Below are 17,043 nucleotides of genomic sequence, written 5' to 3'. Positions count from 1 at the left end.
AGATGCTTCCTAACAACTTCAGGATTATTTTGAGAACACAAACTGGGACATCTTTTACCACTCTGACCTAGAGGAGCACACTGTAACTGTTCTGTGCTATATCAAACACTGCACAGATACTATCACTGTGGATAAACATATTAGAATCTATCCCAATCAGAAAGAAGTCCAGCGCCTCTTGCGTGACAGGACCAAGGCCTTTAGGTCCAGTGATGGGGCAAGATACTGTGTTGCCAGAGCTAATCTGAAGAAAGGTATCCGGAAGGCCAAGACTGATTATAAGAGGAAGATTGAGGATAATTTTTATAGCAATAACATGAGGCAGGTGTGGCAAGGGATTCAACAAATTACCAACTATCAACCGACCAATGTCATCCCTGCTGAAGGGGATGCTTCATTGGGAGAGGAACTGAATCATTTCTTTGCTCGCTTTGAAGTGGAGACATCAGAGACAGATAAAATACAACCACCAGCCAATTGTAGCCCCACCTCATTGTGGAGGAACAGGGGGTAAGGAGCATTATGAGGGCTTTGGACCCTAGAAAGGCTGCCAGCCCTGATGGTATCTCTGGCTGAGTGCTTAAAGACTGTGTTGATCAGTTGGTTGGAGTCTTTACTAGGATCTTCAATCAGTCTTTATCCCAGTCCACTATTCCATCTTGTTTGAAGGCTTCCACCATTGTTCCGCTGCCAAAGAAGTTCCCTATCAATAACCTCAACGATTACACACCAGTGGCACTCACTTCTATCATCATGAAGTGCTTTGAAAAATTTGTCTGCCGGCACATCTTTTCTGGTCTTCCGCATACATTTGATAAACACCAGTTTGCATACAGAAGAAATAGATCTACAGAGAACGCTATAGCCATCACTCTTCACACTGCTTTGACTCATCTAGAACAGCGGGGGCGTATGTGAGGATGTTTTTGTAGAATTTAGTTCTGCATTTAACACCATTCACTCCCACTCACACTAGTAATACTATTACTAAATTTGCAGATGATACAACAGTGATGGGACTCATCTCCAGGGGGGGATGAGTCTGCCTACTGAGATGAGATAGACCAGTTGCTTTCATGGTGTGGAGACAATAACTTGGTCCTTAACACCAATAAGATCAAGGAGCTTATAGTGGACTATAGAAGGAATAGATCAGACATCCAGCCCTTGCTTATCAATGGAGAGCGAGTGGAGCAAGTGCCCAGTTTTAAGTTTCTGGGTGTTACCAAAAAAGAGGACCTGACATGGATTGCTCACATTGCAGCACTGGTCAAAAGGGCCCAGCAGAGATTATATTACCTGAGACTTCTGAGAAAACAACAACTGAATGAAAAACTGCTGGTGATCTTCTACCGTTGCACCATAGAGTATCTTAACTTACTGCACCCGTGTATGGTTTGCCAACTGCACAGTGGCAGATAGGACAGCACTCCAGAGGGTTAATATCATTGCCCAGAAGATCATTGGTTGCCCTCTCCCCTCTTTGGAAGAGCTTTAGAGCTCCTGCTGCCTTAAGAAAGTTCAAAACATTCTCAAAGATCCATCTCATCCTGGGCACCTTTTTTTGAACTATTACCATCTGGCAGATGGTACAGAATAATTAAAAAAACAAGCACAAATAGGCTGAAAAACAGCTTCTATCCCAGGGCTGTAGCTTTTTTGATTTCTGCTGTATAGTGCAGTGTTGGTGCAGTGTTAGGGGTTTTCGGTTCAATGTGTGGAGTGTGAAGGATGTGTGTTTGTATTTATTTTCATGGTCATGATGTGCACTGAAAATGGTGTTTGATTTTGTTGTTCAAGGTGCAATGACAATAAAATAAAATAAAATAAAATAATTGGTGACAAATAAATTAAGCACTAGTATTCTTGCTAATAATGCTATTGTTGTCATCATCATCACAGCCAGAGAGGTGTTATGATTAAGGTATTTTGAGGCCTAGGAGATCCTGAGCTTCTGGAGCAGGGGAGATATAAATTAGATACATAAACAACTATTGTAAACATATTAAGGGATATAGTTATTACAAACCAGTCTAACTCCGGCTATCTTACTTCCTGCTATCTTACTTCCTGCTATCTTGCTTCTGTTTCTTGCTTCTGTTTGCTACACTGATGCCAGCAACATTATGCTCAATAGATAAGAAGGGCAGGAACACACAAAGAACAAGGAACTACCCTGGGTTGGGTCAAAAACTACTTTCTCTGATTGGTTACATGAATGTATAAGATGTTCGCTACACTCTTCTTAGGTGTGGTTCTTCCTTGAATGCTTGCTGCCTGTGTGTTGTGGAACTGTCCACCCAGCTATTTTGCTTGGCCAAATAAAAGCTGTTTCCTTTTTTTCCCTCAAGCCTCATCTTAAGTCTCACTTTAGCATTTTGATGGCTTGAGTACAATTGAACCTTACACAAACAAACATTGCTAATAGAATTGCCATCACTGTAGCATCTTGCCCATTTCCGCCACAAAGCAGTGGTAGTATTCTACTGGTTTAGCCTGGTTCTGCCGAGCCGGTAGTGCTGATGAGCAGCGGAGACCAAACCAGTTCTCTCTGCCACTCTGCTGTTGGACCCACCTGCCCACCTGAGCTCCCAATACTCATCTTTATTCCCTGCTTTTGAAGTGCAACTGTTTTGCGTGGCATAGCAGAGTGCCGCGCGGCAGCTGACGAAGCAACAGGGAAAGTGCAGGCTTGCAGGAGATGAGTTGGAATGCCTCTGCGCCTGCACAAACACCTCTGTACCTGCACAAAGTGCACATTTGGTGCACGTGCAAAGTGTGTGCATGCGCGCAAAGCACGCCCACCAAGCCACACCCACCGAACCTGTGGTAAAATATCTTTGAATCCCACCATTGCCACAAAGGGCTTGGAACCAGTTGCTGTAGTGGTTAAGATTTAAGCCTAGGAAACAGGAGCCTATGAGTCCTTAGGTATGAAAGCTGGCTAGGTGATTTTATAAAGTAATAAAGATGTGTGTGCAGGGATCTAATAAATAAACATCCTGCCCATACTTATAACTCACGATTCCATAAATTTTGATTAAGAGAACAAGTAGCAAAAAACAGCTCGTAAATAACATTCCACTTTTGGAGGCTCAGCTACACTTACAAGGAGAGGCAAACGTTCAGAATCTTTACTTTGAAATATCTTTGAGACATCTTGCACATGAATAAATTTAGGTAGAAGCAATAAGTATTCATAAATTTTTGGGAATTAACCTGCTATCTGATAATTTTATATGTTACAATAAGACTGGAAAATGCAGATTGTTACACAAATTTGAAACCCAAACGTTTTGAAATGGTTTCTAATTGTTTTATAATTAGAATGAATTTGAAGCTTTCAAAATGTTAATGATCTGGATAATCTGTTTTAGAAGATGCATACAGGTTGTGCTTGATTTACGACCACATTTAGGTCCAGAATTTCTATTACTAAGCATGGCAGTTGTTAAGTGAATCACATGGTCATTAAGCAAATCTAACTTCCTCCATTGACTTTGCTTGTTAGAAATCAGTTGGGAAGTTCACAATTGGCAATCACTTGACCCTGGAATGCTACAACTTTTGTAAATACATGCCGGTCGCCAAGCAACTAAATTTTGATCATGTGACTGTAGATTCTGTGATTAAGTGTAAGGACTGGTTGTAAGTCTCTTTTTTCAGTGGTGGTGTAAATTTGAATGGTCCCTAAACAAATGGTTGTAAGTTGAGGATTACCTGTAATGTCTTCCTTCATACACACAACATCAGAAATGAATTGGGACTCTATACATTTTCTTCCCTAGCCTTTTTTTTGGTGGGGAAGGCAAGGAAAAGAATCAGAGGAACTGGGCAAATGATAACATCATACATAGATGTCTAACTTTCCTGCAGTTTCCTTCCAATATAGGTTGGGCATGTATGTTTGTCCTCTCTGAGATGACCATCCCTACTAATATCAGCACTGCCTTCAGTAATTTGTTTGAATAAATCAATCTGCTTTCCTCCATGCCGTTCCAATGTCTAAATGTTTGCTGGCTGTAGAAAAGTTGCGGAGTTAAACTGTGTGACAAGCCAGGCGGTCTTGCAATTAGTACTTTTGCTGATGGCCATCAATTTGATGAAGTATCCCAACCACAAATTCTTAAGTAGTCTAGGTAAAAGCCTACTTTGTAGAAAGAAAACTGAAAAACTGAAGGAAGAACGTGATGAAGTATTAGTCTAAACCACATTTTGGTTAGAATTGCAAAGCGAAAAATACTGATGAAAAAATATCTGGAGGTTACAAGTGACACGTGACAAGATACAGCAAAACTCTTGAGGGCTATTGTGATGGCTTTCACCTCCAGAGAAACAGCAGAATACAAACCAATAAATCAGTCTCTTAAATGCCCTGACAACAGTTCTGCTAGTTTGGATCAAACTGGGAATGTTAGAAGTCTGTATTTTGTACATTGAAACTAGAAAACTGAGCCCTTGCTTGGAAATTAAAACATGTACAATAAGTATAAGGGGAAGTCTTATGCAGAAGTGGTATTCAGCAGGTTCTGACCAATCCTGGAGAACCAGTAGTGGAAATTTTGAGTAGTTCGGAGAACCGGCAAATACCACTTCTGACTGGCCCCGCCCCCATCTATGATCTGCCTTCTGAGTCCCAGCTGATCAGCTGATCTTCTTTTGTTGCCCTGCATAGGAGAACGGAGCTGGAAAGCAGGTTAGTGGAGTGGGGAGGGAATGGGATTTTGCAGTACCCTTCCCATAGGAGAGGGGAGGGAATGAGGATTTTGCAGTATCCTTCCCCCACCATGCCCACCAAGCCACGCCCACAGAACTGATAGTAAAAAAATTTGAATCCCACCATTGGTCTTATGTGTAATTTCAAAGTTCCATTCAGTTCTGAACAATATACATATTTGTTGCTGTTCACCGACCGAAAAAATGAAACTTATAAACAACACTGGCAATTATTCACCAATCAGAATATAGAGTTCTGCCTTTTAATCTTTTTCATAAATAAAATATTTCAACCACAATTCAAGTTCCTACTATTGTAGGAATCAAAGAACTTGAATAAACAAGAAGTAAATCTACTGCCAGTATTATCTCAGTGGAAAGGCTCACACACCCACACAGAGATATTAATATTTTTTTTCCTGGAGAATGTATATGTCTGGCAATATATTTCAACATGTGATATTCTTTCCAGCCAGATTATCATGGGTGTTAAAAATAAAATGAATTTGTGAGAGCCTTTCATTGTTTAAAGCACAATTATTTGTGAATTGCCTGCTATCCTACACTTTTCAGGATAGCACAAAGAAGGAAAAATTCTGAACAGGGAGAGTGAAGAGGAGATCATATTTCCACCTTTAATCATAAAACTTTGGGCAATGGTAGAAAATGAAATTCAAATTTGGGAATGCTGTTAAAAAGTATAGTCAGGTACTGATTTTTTTAATCGCCAATGTAATCATTTAGTGTTTTAGTATGTTGTAATGCTTCCGTTGATGTTTACTTAGGGCGTTTTCACCCCACAAATGCCCACAAAAACCTCCAGTCTTGTGGTAACAAAAATCTCCGAACCTGTACTTCATATAAAATAAACAAGTTACTGTGGCACAAGTTATACAAGACCAGCTCATATTTTCAGTGCAGATGGCTCATTTAAACTAAAAATCCTGAGCTGATATATAAAACTCCATCATTTTTATATGTAAAACCCCTCTGTGAACCACTAAGGTGAACAAGCAGCAATTAGGACCTTTTGAAAGGTGGAACATTTCTATGACTGTGGCATTGGAAGGATGGGGATTTATATTTTGTTAAATTCTAAGCAGGAGGTATTAGGAACAGGTTAAGCTGTAATGATGGAAATGAGATAACTCATCCAGGACCTGAAAAATAGGGCAAGATAAGAGATAAAACATTTCCCCACACATTCCTCACAGTAGGGATGCAACTTCTCCATCTCACCCCTCCTCCCCCAATTTCCAAGAAACTAGAGTCCACAAAAAGCTAGCCAACACCAAAAATAGCAATAGCACTTATATACCACTTAACAGCCCTTTCTAAATGGTTTACAGAGTCAGCATATTTCCCCCAATGATCCGGGTCCTCATTTTACCCACCTCAGAAGGATGGAAGGCTGAGTCAACCTTGAGCCTGGTGAGATTTGAACTGCCAAATTGCAGCCAACTGGCAGTCAGCAGAAGTAGCCTGCAGCACTGCACTCTAACCACTGTGCCACTGTGGCTCATAAAAGTTCACAGGTCAACTTGCAGGCAAGGAGTGTGACTCAGAGGTGGTATTCAGCAGGTTCTGACCAGTTCTGGAGAACCGGTAGTGGAAATTTTGAGTAACTTGGAGAACCAATGGTAACCTTCCCCTTGGAGTGGGGAGGGAATGGAGATTTTGCAGTATACTTCCCCTGCCACGTCCACCAAGCCACGCCCACAGAACCAGTAGTAAAAACTTTTGAATCTCACCACTGGTGTGACTGGTTTTGAGAACAACCTTAATATGTTGTTTTTACAACCAGTTTCGTGGTGGACTGAGCTCCTTAACACCTGCTCTTTGCCTGGAGAAGAAATTGTGCATAGAGCATGTATAGGCCATGCTAAACTGAAGTGGAAGGATCCTCTTTAAAATGAACATAAGGAGTGCAAAATGCAATATTTAGTTTACCCTAATTTTTACAAAAGAGTTTAATAATTTATTAGTATGATGATCTCTAATGCTAAACAAGATATTAATCAAGCAAGAAAAGATAAGTCGAGGAATTTCAATTTACCAAAGAAATGGCTCTTTGACTTTACCCTTGAGAAGCCATCTTCCAGTTATTTGGACAGTATCTACTCTTCTGAGATTTTGGAAATCTCTTAAAACCCAGTTCTGTTTCTAGACTCATGTGGGTAAAGTTCTGTTTTACTTCTCTCTCTCTCTCTCTTTTTTTTTGGTATTGTCCATTGTTCTACTTGTTGTAGCCTGGTCAGCCTGTGTTTGTGAGTTTTAATTGTTTACTTCTTATGTAAGCCATCCAAAATTTCCTACCATAGACACCCATATTGGATTAGATTAAATGAAATGAGATCTTATTACTATGCCCTAATTTATAAACTACATTTGAAAAAAAGGAAAAAGAAGTGTCCCCAAACAGTCAAAGATGATCTAATTATTTGCACTAGTTCAAATCCATGTATATTAATGTTGTGGAAACAGACTAATCTTTGTTCCCCTTGATGAATAACATGCTTGCAATAAGAGGAATATCTCCATGTAGGTTCTCTCAATCAAAATAGAAAACATGGAGTCCTCCATTTTTTTTCAACTCCCTTTTGTCATTGTCATTTCTCAAGGATGTTGTGAATATTTTAACAGCTTCCCTATTTTCTGTAAACACTGCACCTTGAGAAGTTTTCACAGAAAATCAGTGACTCTAATATTACACTTGTGTTCCAAGTAAGCCAGACTTAAAGTTGACTTTATTATGTGATGAACATTTGAATTCAGAAATCAGCAAGACAATACAAGGCAAAGAGTTGACTTTGGAAATGGTAATTCAGCACCAGAGAATACAAGGGATGAATAACATTAGTCCCAATCAACATATTTTTTGCTTACTCTATATCCTGTGATTAGCTAACAGTCCCAGATGCTAGAAACTCCAAAAGACAATGAAGTTAAGATAAATTGTGCCTGGTTCTGAGAAGTTTTTCTTTGGATTCCTGTTTACTTGGATAAGCAAAGGCTAGTTGACCAAGCACTATGAAAGTTGGGCCTACAACTTGTATGGTCTTCCTCTACCCATATTCATGTGATTCTAGCCTCTTTTAAAAGTTCATTTTCATCCAAATTCAGGCAACTGTGGTTTGTATCCACTGCATCCCAACCTTTTAAAGCCAAAAATCGATTGGTTGTATGAAAAGAGGATTGGAGAAAATATTAAAGCTGTAGAGTTTGAAGACCCTTGCTATACACTATAAATGAAAACAAGATTCGCTAGGTAGACCAGCCAGGTTCATATGAAGTTGTATGTCCTGCTCCTCACAATAACCAATGAGATACTAAGTAAGAAGTAAGAGAACTTGAAGACAACTGTAGATGTTTAACTTAGTTTCACCCAATATATCTAATTACGTTGTCCAATTAACGATACTCCATGTCTGCCATCAAAACCTTTCTTCAGGGGGACTTCCGGTTTGTCGGCTTCGGCAGCGGCAGGGATTCGCGATCCTGCGCGATCCCTGTTGCGCTAGCCGTCTTGGTGCCTCCGATCCGGACGGGTTTGGAGGCTAAGGTTGCCCGTAGAGGCAGCTGAAGATAGGAGGGATCCGGACAGGGGTTGGGGTTTGCAGACCCCTTCCCCACCCGGCTTAACCCTCTTTTCTCAAGGCGGTGGAGCGGCAGTCAGCAATGGCCGCCACAAAGACAGCTGGACAAGATTGTGCTGGAGGAAGAAGGAGAAAGTTCTGAAGCGAAAGTTTTTTGGCTGAACTGGGACTATAAGATACAAGTAATATCCTGAAAATCCTGATTTTTTGAAAGATACTTTGTTTCCAGAAGAGATTTACAAGCGGCGAGTGAAAGTGCTTAAAGAGAAAGTTTACTCTCCTTCCACATGGATTTAACAAATGGATATTGAAAATCCTGCTATTTTACAGAAGGTAAAAATTTAAAGCTTTCTGTTATAAGTGGGAAGGGAGAGGACAAAAGGAAAATTTTTATTAAGATTTTGTTGGAGGAGATGCCTGGAAGATTTTGAGATTGGAAGTTAATTGCAATAAGACTTTAAAATACAGATTGGGTTTTTTTTTTTTGCCAATTGATATTACCCCAGGAAGAAAAAGTGTGAAGAACTTTGTGCTCTGTTTGGATTGTTTGATGACTTTGGGATTTTGGGGAATTGTTTCAAGCTTTGAATTATCTTGGTTGTTTTAAGAAGAAGAAGAAGAGAAAAAGAAGAAGAAAAGGTTTATAATGGCTTTATCTGTTGATGAACTGAGAGAAGAACATGGTAAAATAAAAAAAGAAGGTAAAGACGGTGTGAGAGAAATTTTTCGCTTTTTAGAAATGGCGCTTGCCACTTATCAACAAACACAACAATTAATGGAGGAGGAGGAGGAGGAGGAGGAGGAGGAAGAAGAAGAAGAAGAAGAAGAAGAAGAAGAAGAAGAAGAAGAAGAAGAAGAAGAAGAAGAAGAAGAAGAAGAAGAAGAAGAAGAAGAAGAAGAAGCCATCTTTAATGAGTCTACAAAGTTGATTAAAAAGGACATAAGACTTAAAAAACATCCAAGAAAGAGAAAAATAAGATGCAAAATCAATACAATGTTAGAAAGCAAAAGAAAAGAGAAATACAACAGAGAGGGGAAGCTAAGGGGGTAAAAGACCAGATGGGATAAGATAGGAAGGAAGAAGGGGAAAAAGCCACAAAGGTATGAAACAAGATGTGGAAAAGAAATCTTTTTTAGGGATAATGGGTAATGCATAACTTTGTTCCAAAATGTTTCTGCAAGGTACATGATTGTATTGTAGTATTTGTATTAGAAATAGAAAATTAGAATTTTATAAGACTTAAGTAAAGATTAAAACATTAAAGGTTTAATAATGATAGATTTTAAGATTTAATAAAATATTAAAAGGAATGTTTAAAATACTTAGTTTAAGTATAGAGTTTAATTGACTATTGTGTGGATGTTTGTATGAACTTATTATTATGGTATTTGTTTTTGAGATAGATAATTGGAATGCTATGAGATTTAATGTTTAATTATATATTTAATTACTTTATGGATTTACTATTTTAGTAAGTAGAATGTAATAAGCAGAATTAGATAGGGAACTAGGTGTTACCTTAAATGTTAATTTAGGGGAGCGATGGAAAGGCATCATACTTCGATTAGTGATTTCAGGAGAAATTTTTTTTTCTAATATGAATGAGATAAATGGATAATTGGAAAAGAATGGACAAAAGATACAAATATAATGATTTAAATTAAGATGAAATAAATAAAATAGAATTAAGAAGAATGGAAAGCGGGAGAAGTTATAATGAAGATATAGAAGGGTAATAAGATAGGTAATGGCATATAAATTGAACATGAATTTAATTGAAGTCCATACAAAGAGAGGTAATCCGGGGCCAAGCTACTTTTTAAAAAGAAGTTTTATGTTTTTGTGTTTTGTGTGTGTATGTTTGATTGAGATTTAATAAAACCTTGGGAGAAAGCGAGAAGAATATTTGTAAACAAGGCAGAGGGAAATATGAATATGATGAATATAAAATGGACAAATATAGAAGAAATGTAATTGAATAAGAGTAAAGAGAAATAATGAGAAATTTGCTAAAAAATATTTAAATGGAAATGGGATATATTAGAATTATATTGTATAAAACAATGTTTTATCTGCCTTGTAAAAATTTATAATGGAAAGAGGTTTAATGTCTTTAATGTTTAATGATGCTTTGTTTGTCTTTAAAATTAATAAAATTTGTTTCAAAAAAAAAAACACCTTTCTTCATTATAGCACCAGCTGTGTTTCTAGCAATAGGACCACAATTTTATGAGCATGCATGCAGTTTGCAATGCATTTCACAACAGGCAAGTATAAACTGTTGAACGCTCTTCGAAATTCAATAAATACAATGACTGTTTATTTTCCTTATCAAATTCTCTTTTCCATGGATTGTCTGCTGATGAAAATCTGGTCACAACATCTTCAGTTTGGGTGAAAATAACTCCTAGTTGTTTGTTCCCACTGTTTCCAGAAGCACAGATTCTCATGAGGACATTTCCAATGATAGCAAGAAAGTTTATGTCTCTGTAACTATTACCTTTTATCAAAATAAGGATTATAATTGTTCATGTTAATACAGACGGGCTCTTCTTTGAGTATTAAATGAGTCATAACAATGAATTAGTCACTGACTCTAGTTGAACTTCATCAATTTTGAATTCTTCAACTGTTATCCCAGCCATTCTAGGTGCTTTATCATTTTCAGTAGCTTTATTACCATTTTTACTTCATCTTAACATTCATGGTGCAATTTTCCGAGTGTGGGCGAACAATGGATCTACTGGTAATCCGCACAGTTCTCTGTGATTGCACAGTTACTAGAAGAATGATCTCGATCTTTGAAGTCATTCATGCAAAGATCATATAAATATCCTATCAGCATTAAAAAGAGCATTAGTTATTGACATTTAGGCATCTGAGACAGGCAAAGAGCATGTTGTGTTTGCTTAGCCTTTTCCACTTTCAACCGTGGTGTTCCAGGGTCTCTCATGATCTGCTTTTGGCCTATGGCAAACCTCATGGTTGAATTGTCTGTATTGAGCTTGGCTTTTATGTTTTGGTTTATCAAGCCTGTGTATCAGATGGAACACTAAGTCCACCTGCAGGAGAAACTACAGCTCAAGTCCCCACCCCAGGAATATTTGTAGATCAGGGTTGAAATGAGGGGTCCTTGGTGATGATATCACTTAGTTTGGATAATGAAACATCTGCAAGAAAACAACCAAGCTCAGAGAGTACCAATGCCAGATAAAGCAGGGGGGTTAGTCCCCCTGTTAAAGTATTGTAAAATCATAAATATTTTCATGAAAATAGACAAACCAAACAGAGAAGATAAAAACTAATTTCCTATGATTGCAACTAACCCTGTGCTACATATATTCTTCTCCACTGGAATGCAGCCTCTAATTTTTTATTTGAATTAAATATACCATAGGAATCCACTCATAGCATTGAAATGAGTCATTTAAGCCATCAAATCCAATTCTCTAATTTGCATTCTTAATTTTAATTTTCTAAGTAAAGGAACCTGCCCCCATGGTTGTCTAGTCTTGGTTGGAACAAATGGAACATATCTCGCAATAGCAATACCACTTATATACTGCTTCACAGTGCTTTACAGCTCCTTCTAAGCAGTTTACAGAATCAACATATTGCCCCCAACAATCTGGGTCCTCATTTTACCAACCTCAGAGGGATGGAAGGCTGAGTCAACCTTGAGCTGCTCAGGATTGAACTGCTGGCAGTCGGCAGAGTTAGCCTGCAATTCTGCATCCAACCACTGTACCACCAGGGCTCTAATGAAGAAGATCTCCCAATCTCCCTTGGTAATTGGTTCAGTTGTCAATTTTACCTATTTTCTTAAGTTGCAAAGAAATACTTTAAGGCTGTTAAAGATACTACAATCTAATCTAATAAGTTTATATAGCTACCCATTTCATATAGGTGTCTTTGGGTGGCTAACAATTAAGAGTAAAATAAAAAATAACACATTTTTTAAAAAAATAGCATAGAATAATTGCCAACAGCATTCATAATGTTCCACATTCAAATCATGAAATGAACCCACACTATTAAATTCCCAGAATAGATGACTAACCCAGGTTTTTAATGTCTTATAAAAGTCCAGCAGGGTTGGGGCAAGCCTAATTCCAGGATGGGTGATATTCTGGAAGATGGGTAGGAAGGCAAAAAGGCTCTTTTCCTGAGTCCCACAGCATGGCATTTTCTCATTGCCAAGATCTGGTGCATGCCTCTCCAGCTGGATCTAACAGTATAGATCAGAGGTCTCCAAACATTGGCAACACACTTGGGGGAGATAGTCCCATCAGTAACTTGGCCTCAAGCCATGAAAGGCTTTAAAGACAACCACCATCAATGTATTAGCTTAATCCTTGTGTTCATGTAATTGCCTATGGGATTATTGTATTATCAATTAGAATAGAACATAGAACGGGTTTCAAACTTGCAGCCCGTGGGCCGGATGCATCAAGCACTGGCCACTCCCCCTCACCCCCAGTTTAGCAAAGGGTGGGGGGGAAATTCACAATACATCATGTGATGAAAATATGACACCGTGAGTTTTATACCCCTGACATAAAACCATCAAGTATGTCCCTTTGCTTCTGTACTGCTTAATTTGGTATTAGAACTCTTGGTATGGTTGGTAAGACAAACATGAAATTAATTTATTAATTAAGAAATTTGCTCATCTAAATTTAAATATCAGATCTTTATTTATTTATTAAATTTATATGCCATCCATCTCACTATCCAAAGCAACCCTGGTGGCTTATGTTGTTATATGCAGTTATTTATATATATATTATCCAACACATTTACTTAAAATTACAGAAGTGGTGCAGTTATATGATAAATGTTTTGAATATACAAGTATTATGTCAATCAGTCACATTCTGATGTTTATAGGTAATAAATTAAGTTTTGTATATTGTCCAGAAGCTATTAAATATTATTTAAGATTTAAATTATTAAATTATTATCCCTAGGAGAAGACCCTAGGCCTAGATGAAATATTTCAAAGGTCCCACCCAGATGAAAGAGATTAAGGGATGGATGAAAATACCCCATAGGTTTGTGGGGAAAAATGTACATAGCAAGCACACAGATAGCTGAAAAATGTACACAGCAAGCACACAGATATGCACTTTGAAATCAATGTCTACAATGGTTTCACTTACGTACTTTAAACAGGTTGATAAGTTAATGGTTAAATTTGATACTGGAAGAAGCAAATGCCCATGATCTCACTTAAAGATACAGCTCTATTATGAAAATATCACTTTTAATTTTCTTGACAACTTTGGGCTTATTTATTTACCTCAACATGCACTGGAATGGAAAATAAATTGATTAGTTACCATTGTTAGATTAATTTGAGAGTTACTATTTAACAGCAAGTTCTTTGTTCTAACATGTGTATCAGTAGGAATTTTATTACTTTTCCAGCACCAAAGGCTGTCAGACATATCTAGATCTTACTGGACAGAAAATTCAAGTTGATACTTTATTTTCATGAGAAACTGACGTTGTTGAGCAATTCTTGTTTAAAAATGGCTGGTATTACTTTTTTATCTGGAAAACATGAGCTCACAGTGGGATCATTCTATGTAACTCTTACATAATTATAACTTTAAAATGTTTGAGATTTTACAAAAGGAGTGTAATTTACTTCAAAGGTTGAATGGCAACACATACAGCTGAAATATTTGCTATGTACATTGTTTGACTCAATATTCTCGTGGCCTCTCAAATTCCAGGGACCTTGAGTCTATTACAGAAGTATTTTACAGGGACTAGTTGTTAATATATTATCACCAAAAATTACAAAACGATGATTAAAAAATAAAAAAATGGGACAATATATAATCAATTTGGAACAGAGAATCATAGACTCTTACATTGCCTGTTCAGTGACTTTGGGCTTAAAGGAATGTTAGATGTTTCTTCTGACTTTGAAACTATTAACAGAGAAAAAAATATCTAGGAACTATTGGGCTCCTCAGAGAAGTTTAGGAAATTTTCGTTCTTATTCTTTCTACATTGAGATATAATACATTTAAAGAAACTTTGACAGATAAATTGTGGGCATACCCAGTTATAATTCTCTGTATGTTAGCTATTACAACTATGGTTAACCAGGTTCTTGGAAGGAAGACAAAGTTTTAAAAAAATTAATTTTAGTTTTGCAATTTAGTGAATCTTTCCACTTATGACAAATTTGAATATGTTGTCTAATGCTGTGCAGTGAAACTGTGGGTATTATGGACAGACTATGTCACTTCAAAGGAAGGTTACCTTTCTTAATACAGAGGTGGCAGGAAGGAGGGAGGAGGAGAGACAGACAGAGAGACAGACAGACAGACACACACACACAGACACACACAGAGAGAGAGAGAGAAAGAGAGGGGGGAGAGAGAGACTTTATATCTGATTTTAAACCGTATTCTGACAGTTGGACAATATTTGGTACATAGACATTACAATTAATAGTTCGGGAGAGACAATGAGGCAAAGTAAACCAGACTCTGTCTCTGTTTGGGTTTTTCTATTTATTCCTTAATACAAAGAAGGTGAAGTTTCCATCTGTAAAAAGTGCTAAAGCTATTTTAACAAACTATAAAGAAATCACATGCTGCCAGATTTCGGCAAACATGTCAGTGAAATTCAGCAGTGCAGTTGAGGGATAGCCATCTGGGGCATCTGAAGGGAAGTGGGAATATATATACAAAAAACTCAAGATGGCATTGCATGGCTATACCTTTTTGACCTTCTGGTTCCTGCATTGCAAACATCCCAGGGAGCCACAAAAGTAGTTTGAAGATTCCAAGCAGGCCTGGGAACTCTAGTTATCCATTCCTATCCTATAGATAAAGGAGTCCATTTCCCCCACCCCCAGCCCCCATAAGTGGTTCCTATAACCACATCGGCACAAGTCATTCCAGCAATCTCAATCAAACCTGCATTCTTTTCCTATGTCAAATGTTGGTTTACAATTGTTTCTATGCTATTTGAATATTATCTAGTCTCTCATAAGTCACTTATATAAACTTGGCTCTCGTGAAGTATTGGTATATTCCAAGAGTATTTGGTGAGCTCTCTCAGAAAGCAAAACATCCCTTCCAATGATGTTTCTTTTACCTTTTCCCCACTGCAGAGTGGAAGCATCCCTTCCCTCTTTCAGTCACCCTAAAATTATGTCAGTATGAATTTTGCTATCCTAACTGTTGGTCCACAACCTGTTTATAAATTAACTCTGTTTCAACATCCTAAAGTCACTGACTTCCCTGCAAGGTAATGGATGACAAAGCATAATGATTTTACAAATCTTGAGGTTACTTTTGAACATTGTTGGTATAAAAAGGAAAATCACACCTGATAGCATTAGGATCAGAACAACTAAATACAAGTTAAGGCTGTCTCACTCTAGCTTGGAAATGAGATGAAGAATATCTTGGGGGCATTCAAAGATAGTGTTTGAAGTAGGCCTTGCCAGGTGCACTGTGATACCAACACCAAGAGTTGGGTTCAGGAGACTTTGTTCCAAATTTCTTTGAAGAGAGAGGATAATGGGACCAAGAAAACAAGTATCTACTGTACATCTAAAAACTGGCTCTTTCTCTGTGCCTCTTCTAGGGTGGAAGGACTACTGGATGCAAGTCCAGTGTCCTGCCTGCATGAGGTTTCCCTTTTCCTCCTTCCCTCTCCACCATCGATCCGGTCACCTTTTAATTGTTAGCAAAAAGAAAGTCAAAATGTCAATATTCCTACTTGGGAAATTGCAATAAAGAAATGGGTATTAAGAGATATGGGATGTATTGAGAAAATAGAAGACCACCAAGCAGTCAGAACATATGACTAAGAAGCTGGTGAAGGGATGGAGCATCTAAAAATGTATGAAAAGTTACATGACCAGGGGTTTGTTGCCTAGGACCTCCTCAACTTCCACAGCAGCCCTGCCTCCCTCACTTCTCTTAAGTATCATTATTTGTCTTGGGCTGTGACAACAAACTGCTGTCATTTCTGACTGAGAACAACACCTTTTGTCTGACATAATTATTTTCCCCCAAATAATAGTAAAAGAAGAAGTACCTTACCCCTCACATTTTGGTGAATTTGGAGGTGTACTTGTTGGATCTTCCTCAAGGATGGTCCTGAAATGTATAGGGAACATGCCTCCTATAACATGCATGGCTTCTTCAGCTTCTACATAGCCACGTAAATCAAATTTCCCTAGGAGTCGGCATTCTTCCTCCGGTTTGCTTGGAGGATCTGAAGTGGCTGCATGCTCCAGTATGAAGAGAAATAATCCTATGTACAATAGCCACAATTTTTGGCTGGCCATTTTAACTCCGAGCTGCTGGAAGAAAATAATAGCTGTTTTGAAGAAAAAAAACCAGAGGCTTTTATGAGGCTCTCTCATGTTTATGACTCGCTAGCCTATAAAGGAACAGCTGAATTCTCCAGGGACAGAGAAGTTGATTCTTCTTTGCTGCACACCTGTCAAGATGCAGACTCACAGCTAAAGAGATGAAAGGACAGGAAAAAGCCCATTTCTTTTCAAAAAGAAAAGAAAATATGCTTTCTTTATTTTATTCAAAACTGAGTCATTTGTACGATGTTATTTATTTTCCTGTAAATAAGTTTGTGTGTGGGTTGTGATTTCTGTTTATATATCAATATTTTTGTTTGGATATTGATCATTAATAATATAGAGTATAATAATCATTATCACCCCAAAACGTTACT

The 17,043-nt window shown here is 37.8% G+C and overlaps 1 protein-coding gene across 1 annotated transcript in view; it reads right to left on the bottom strand.

Moving 5' to 3' along the window:
* Positions 1 to 16,697, bottom strand: part of LOC113411744 (vomeronasal type-2 receptor 1-like) — a 39,419-nt gene extending 22,722 nt beyond the window's left edge. The window contains exon 1 of the mRNA XM_026666970.2: positions 16,392 to 16,697. Within this exon, the coding sequence (XP_026522755.1) occupies positions 16,392 to 16,639 (248 nt within the window). The 5' untranslated portion in view covers positions 16,640 to 16,697. The remainder of the gene's footprint in view (positions 1 to 16,391) is intronic.
* Between the last annotated feature and the right edge of the window lie 346 nt (positions 16,698 to 17,043).

Source organism: Notechis scutatus, chromosome 4, assembly GCF_049901735.1.
Source record: "Notechis scutatus isolate UNSWTSFEM ecotype Mainland chromosome 4, rNotScu1.2, whole genome shotgun sequence".
NCBI classification, from domain to species: Eukaryota; Metazoa; Chordata; class Lepidosauria; order Squamata; family Elapidae; genus Notechis; species Notechis scutatus.
This window is presented reverse-complemented; position numbering and strand designations above follow the sequence as displayed.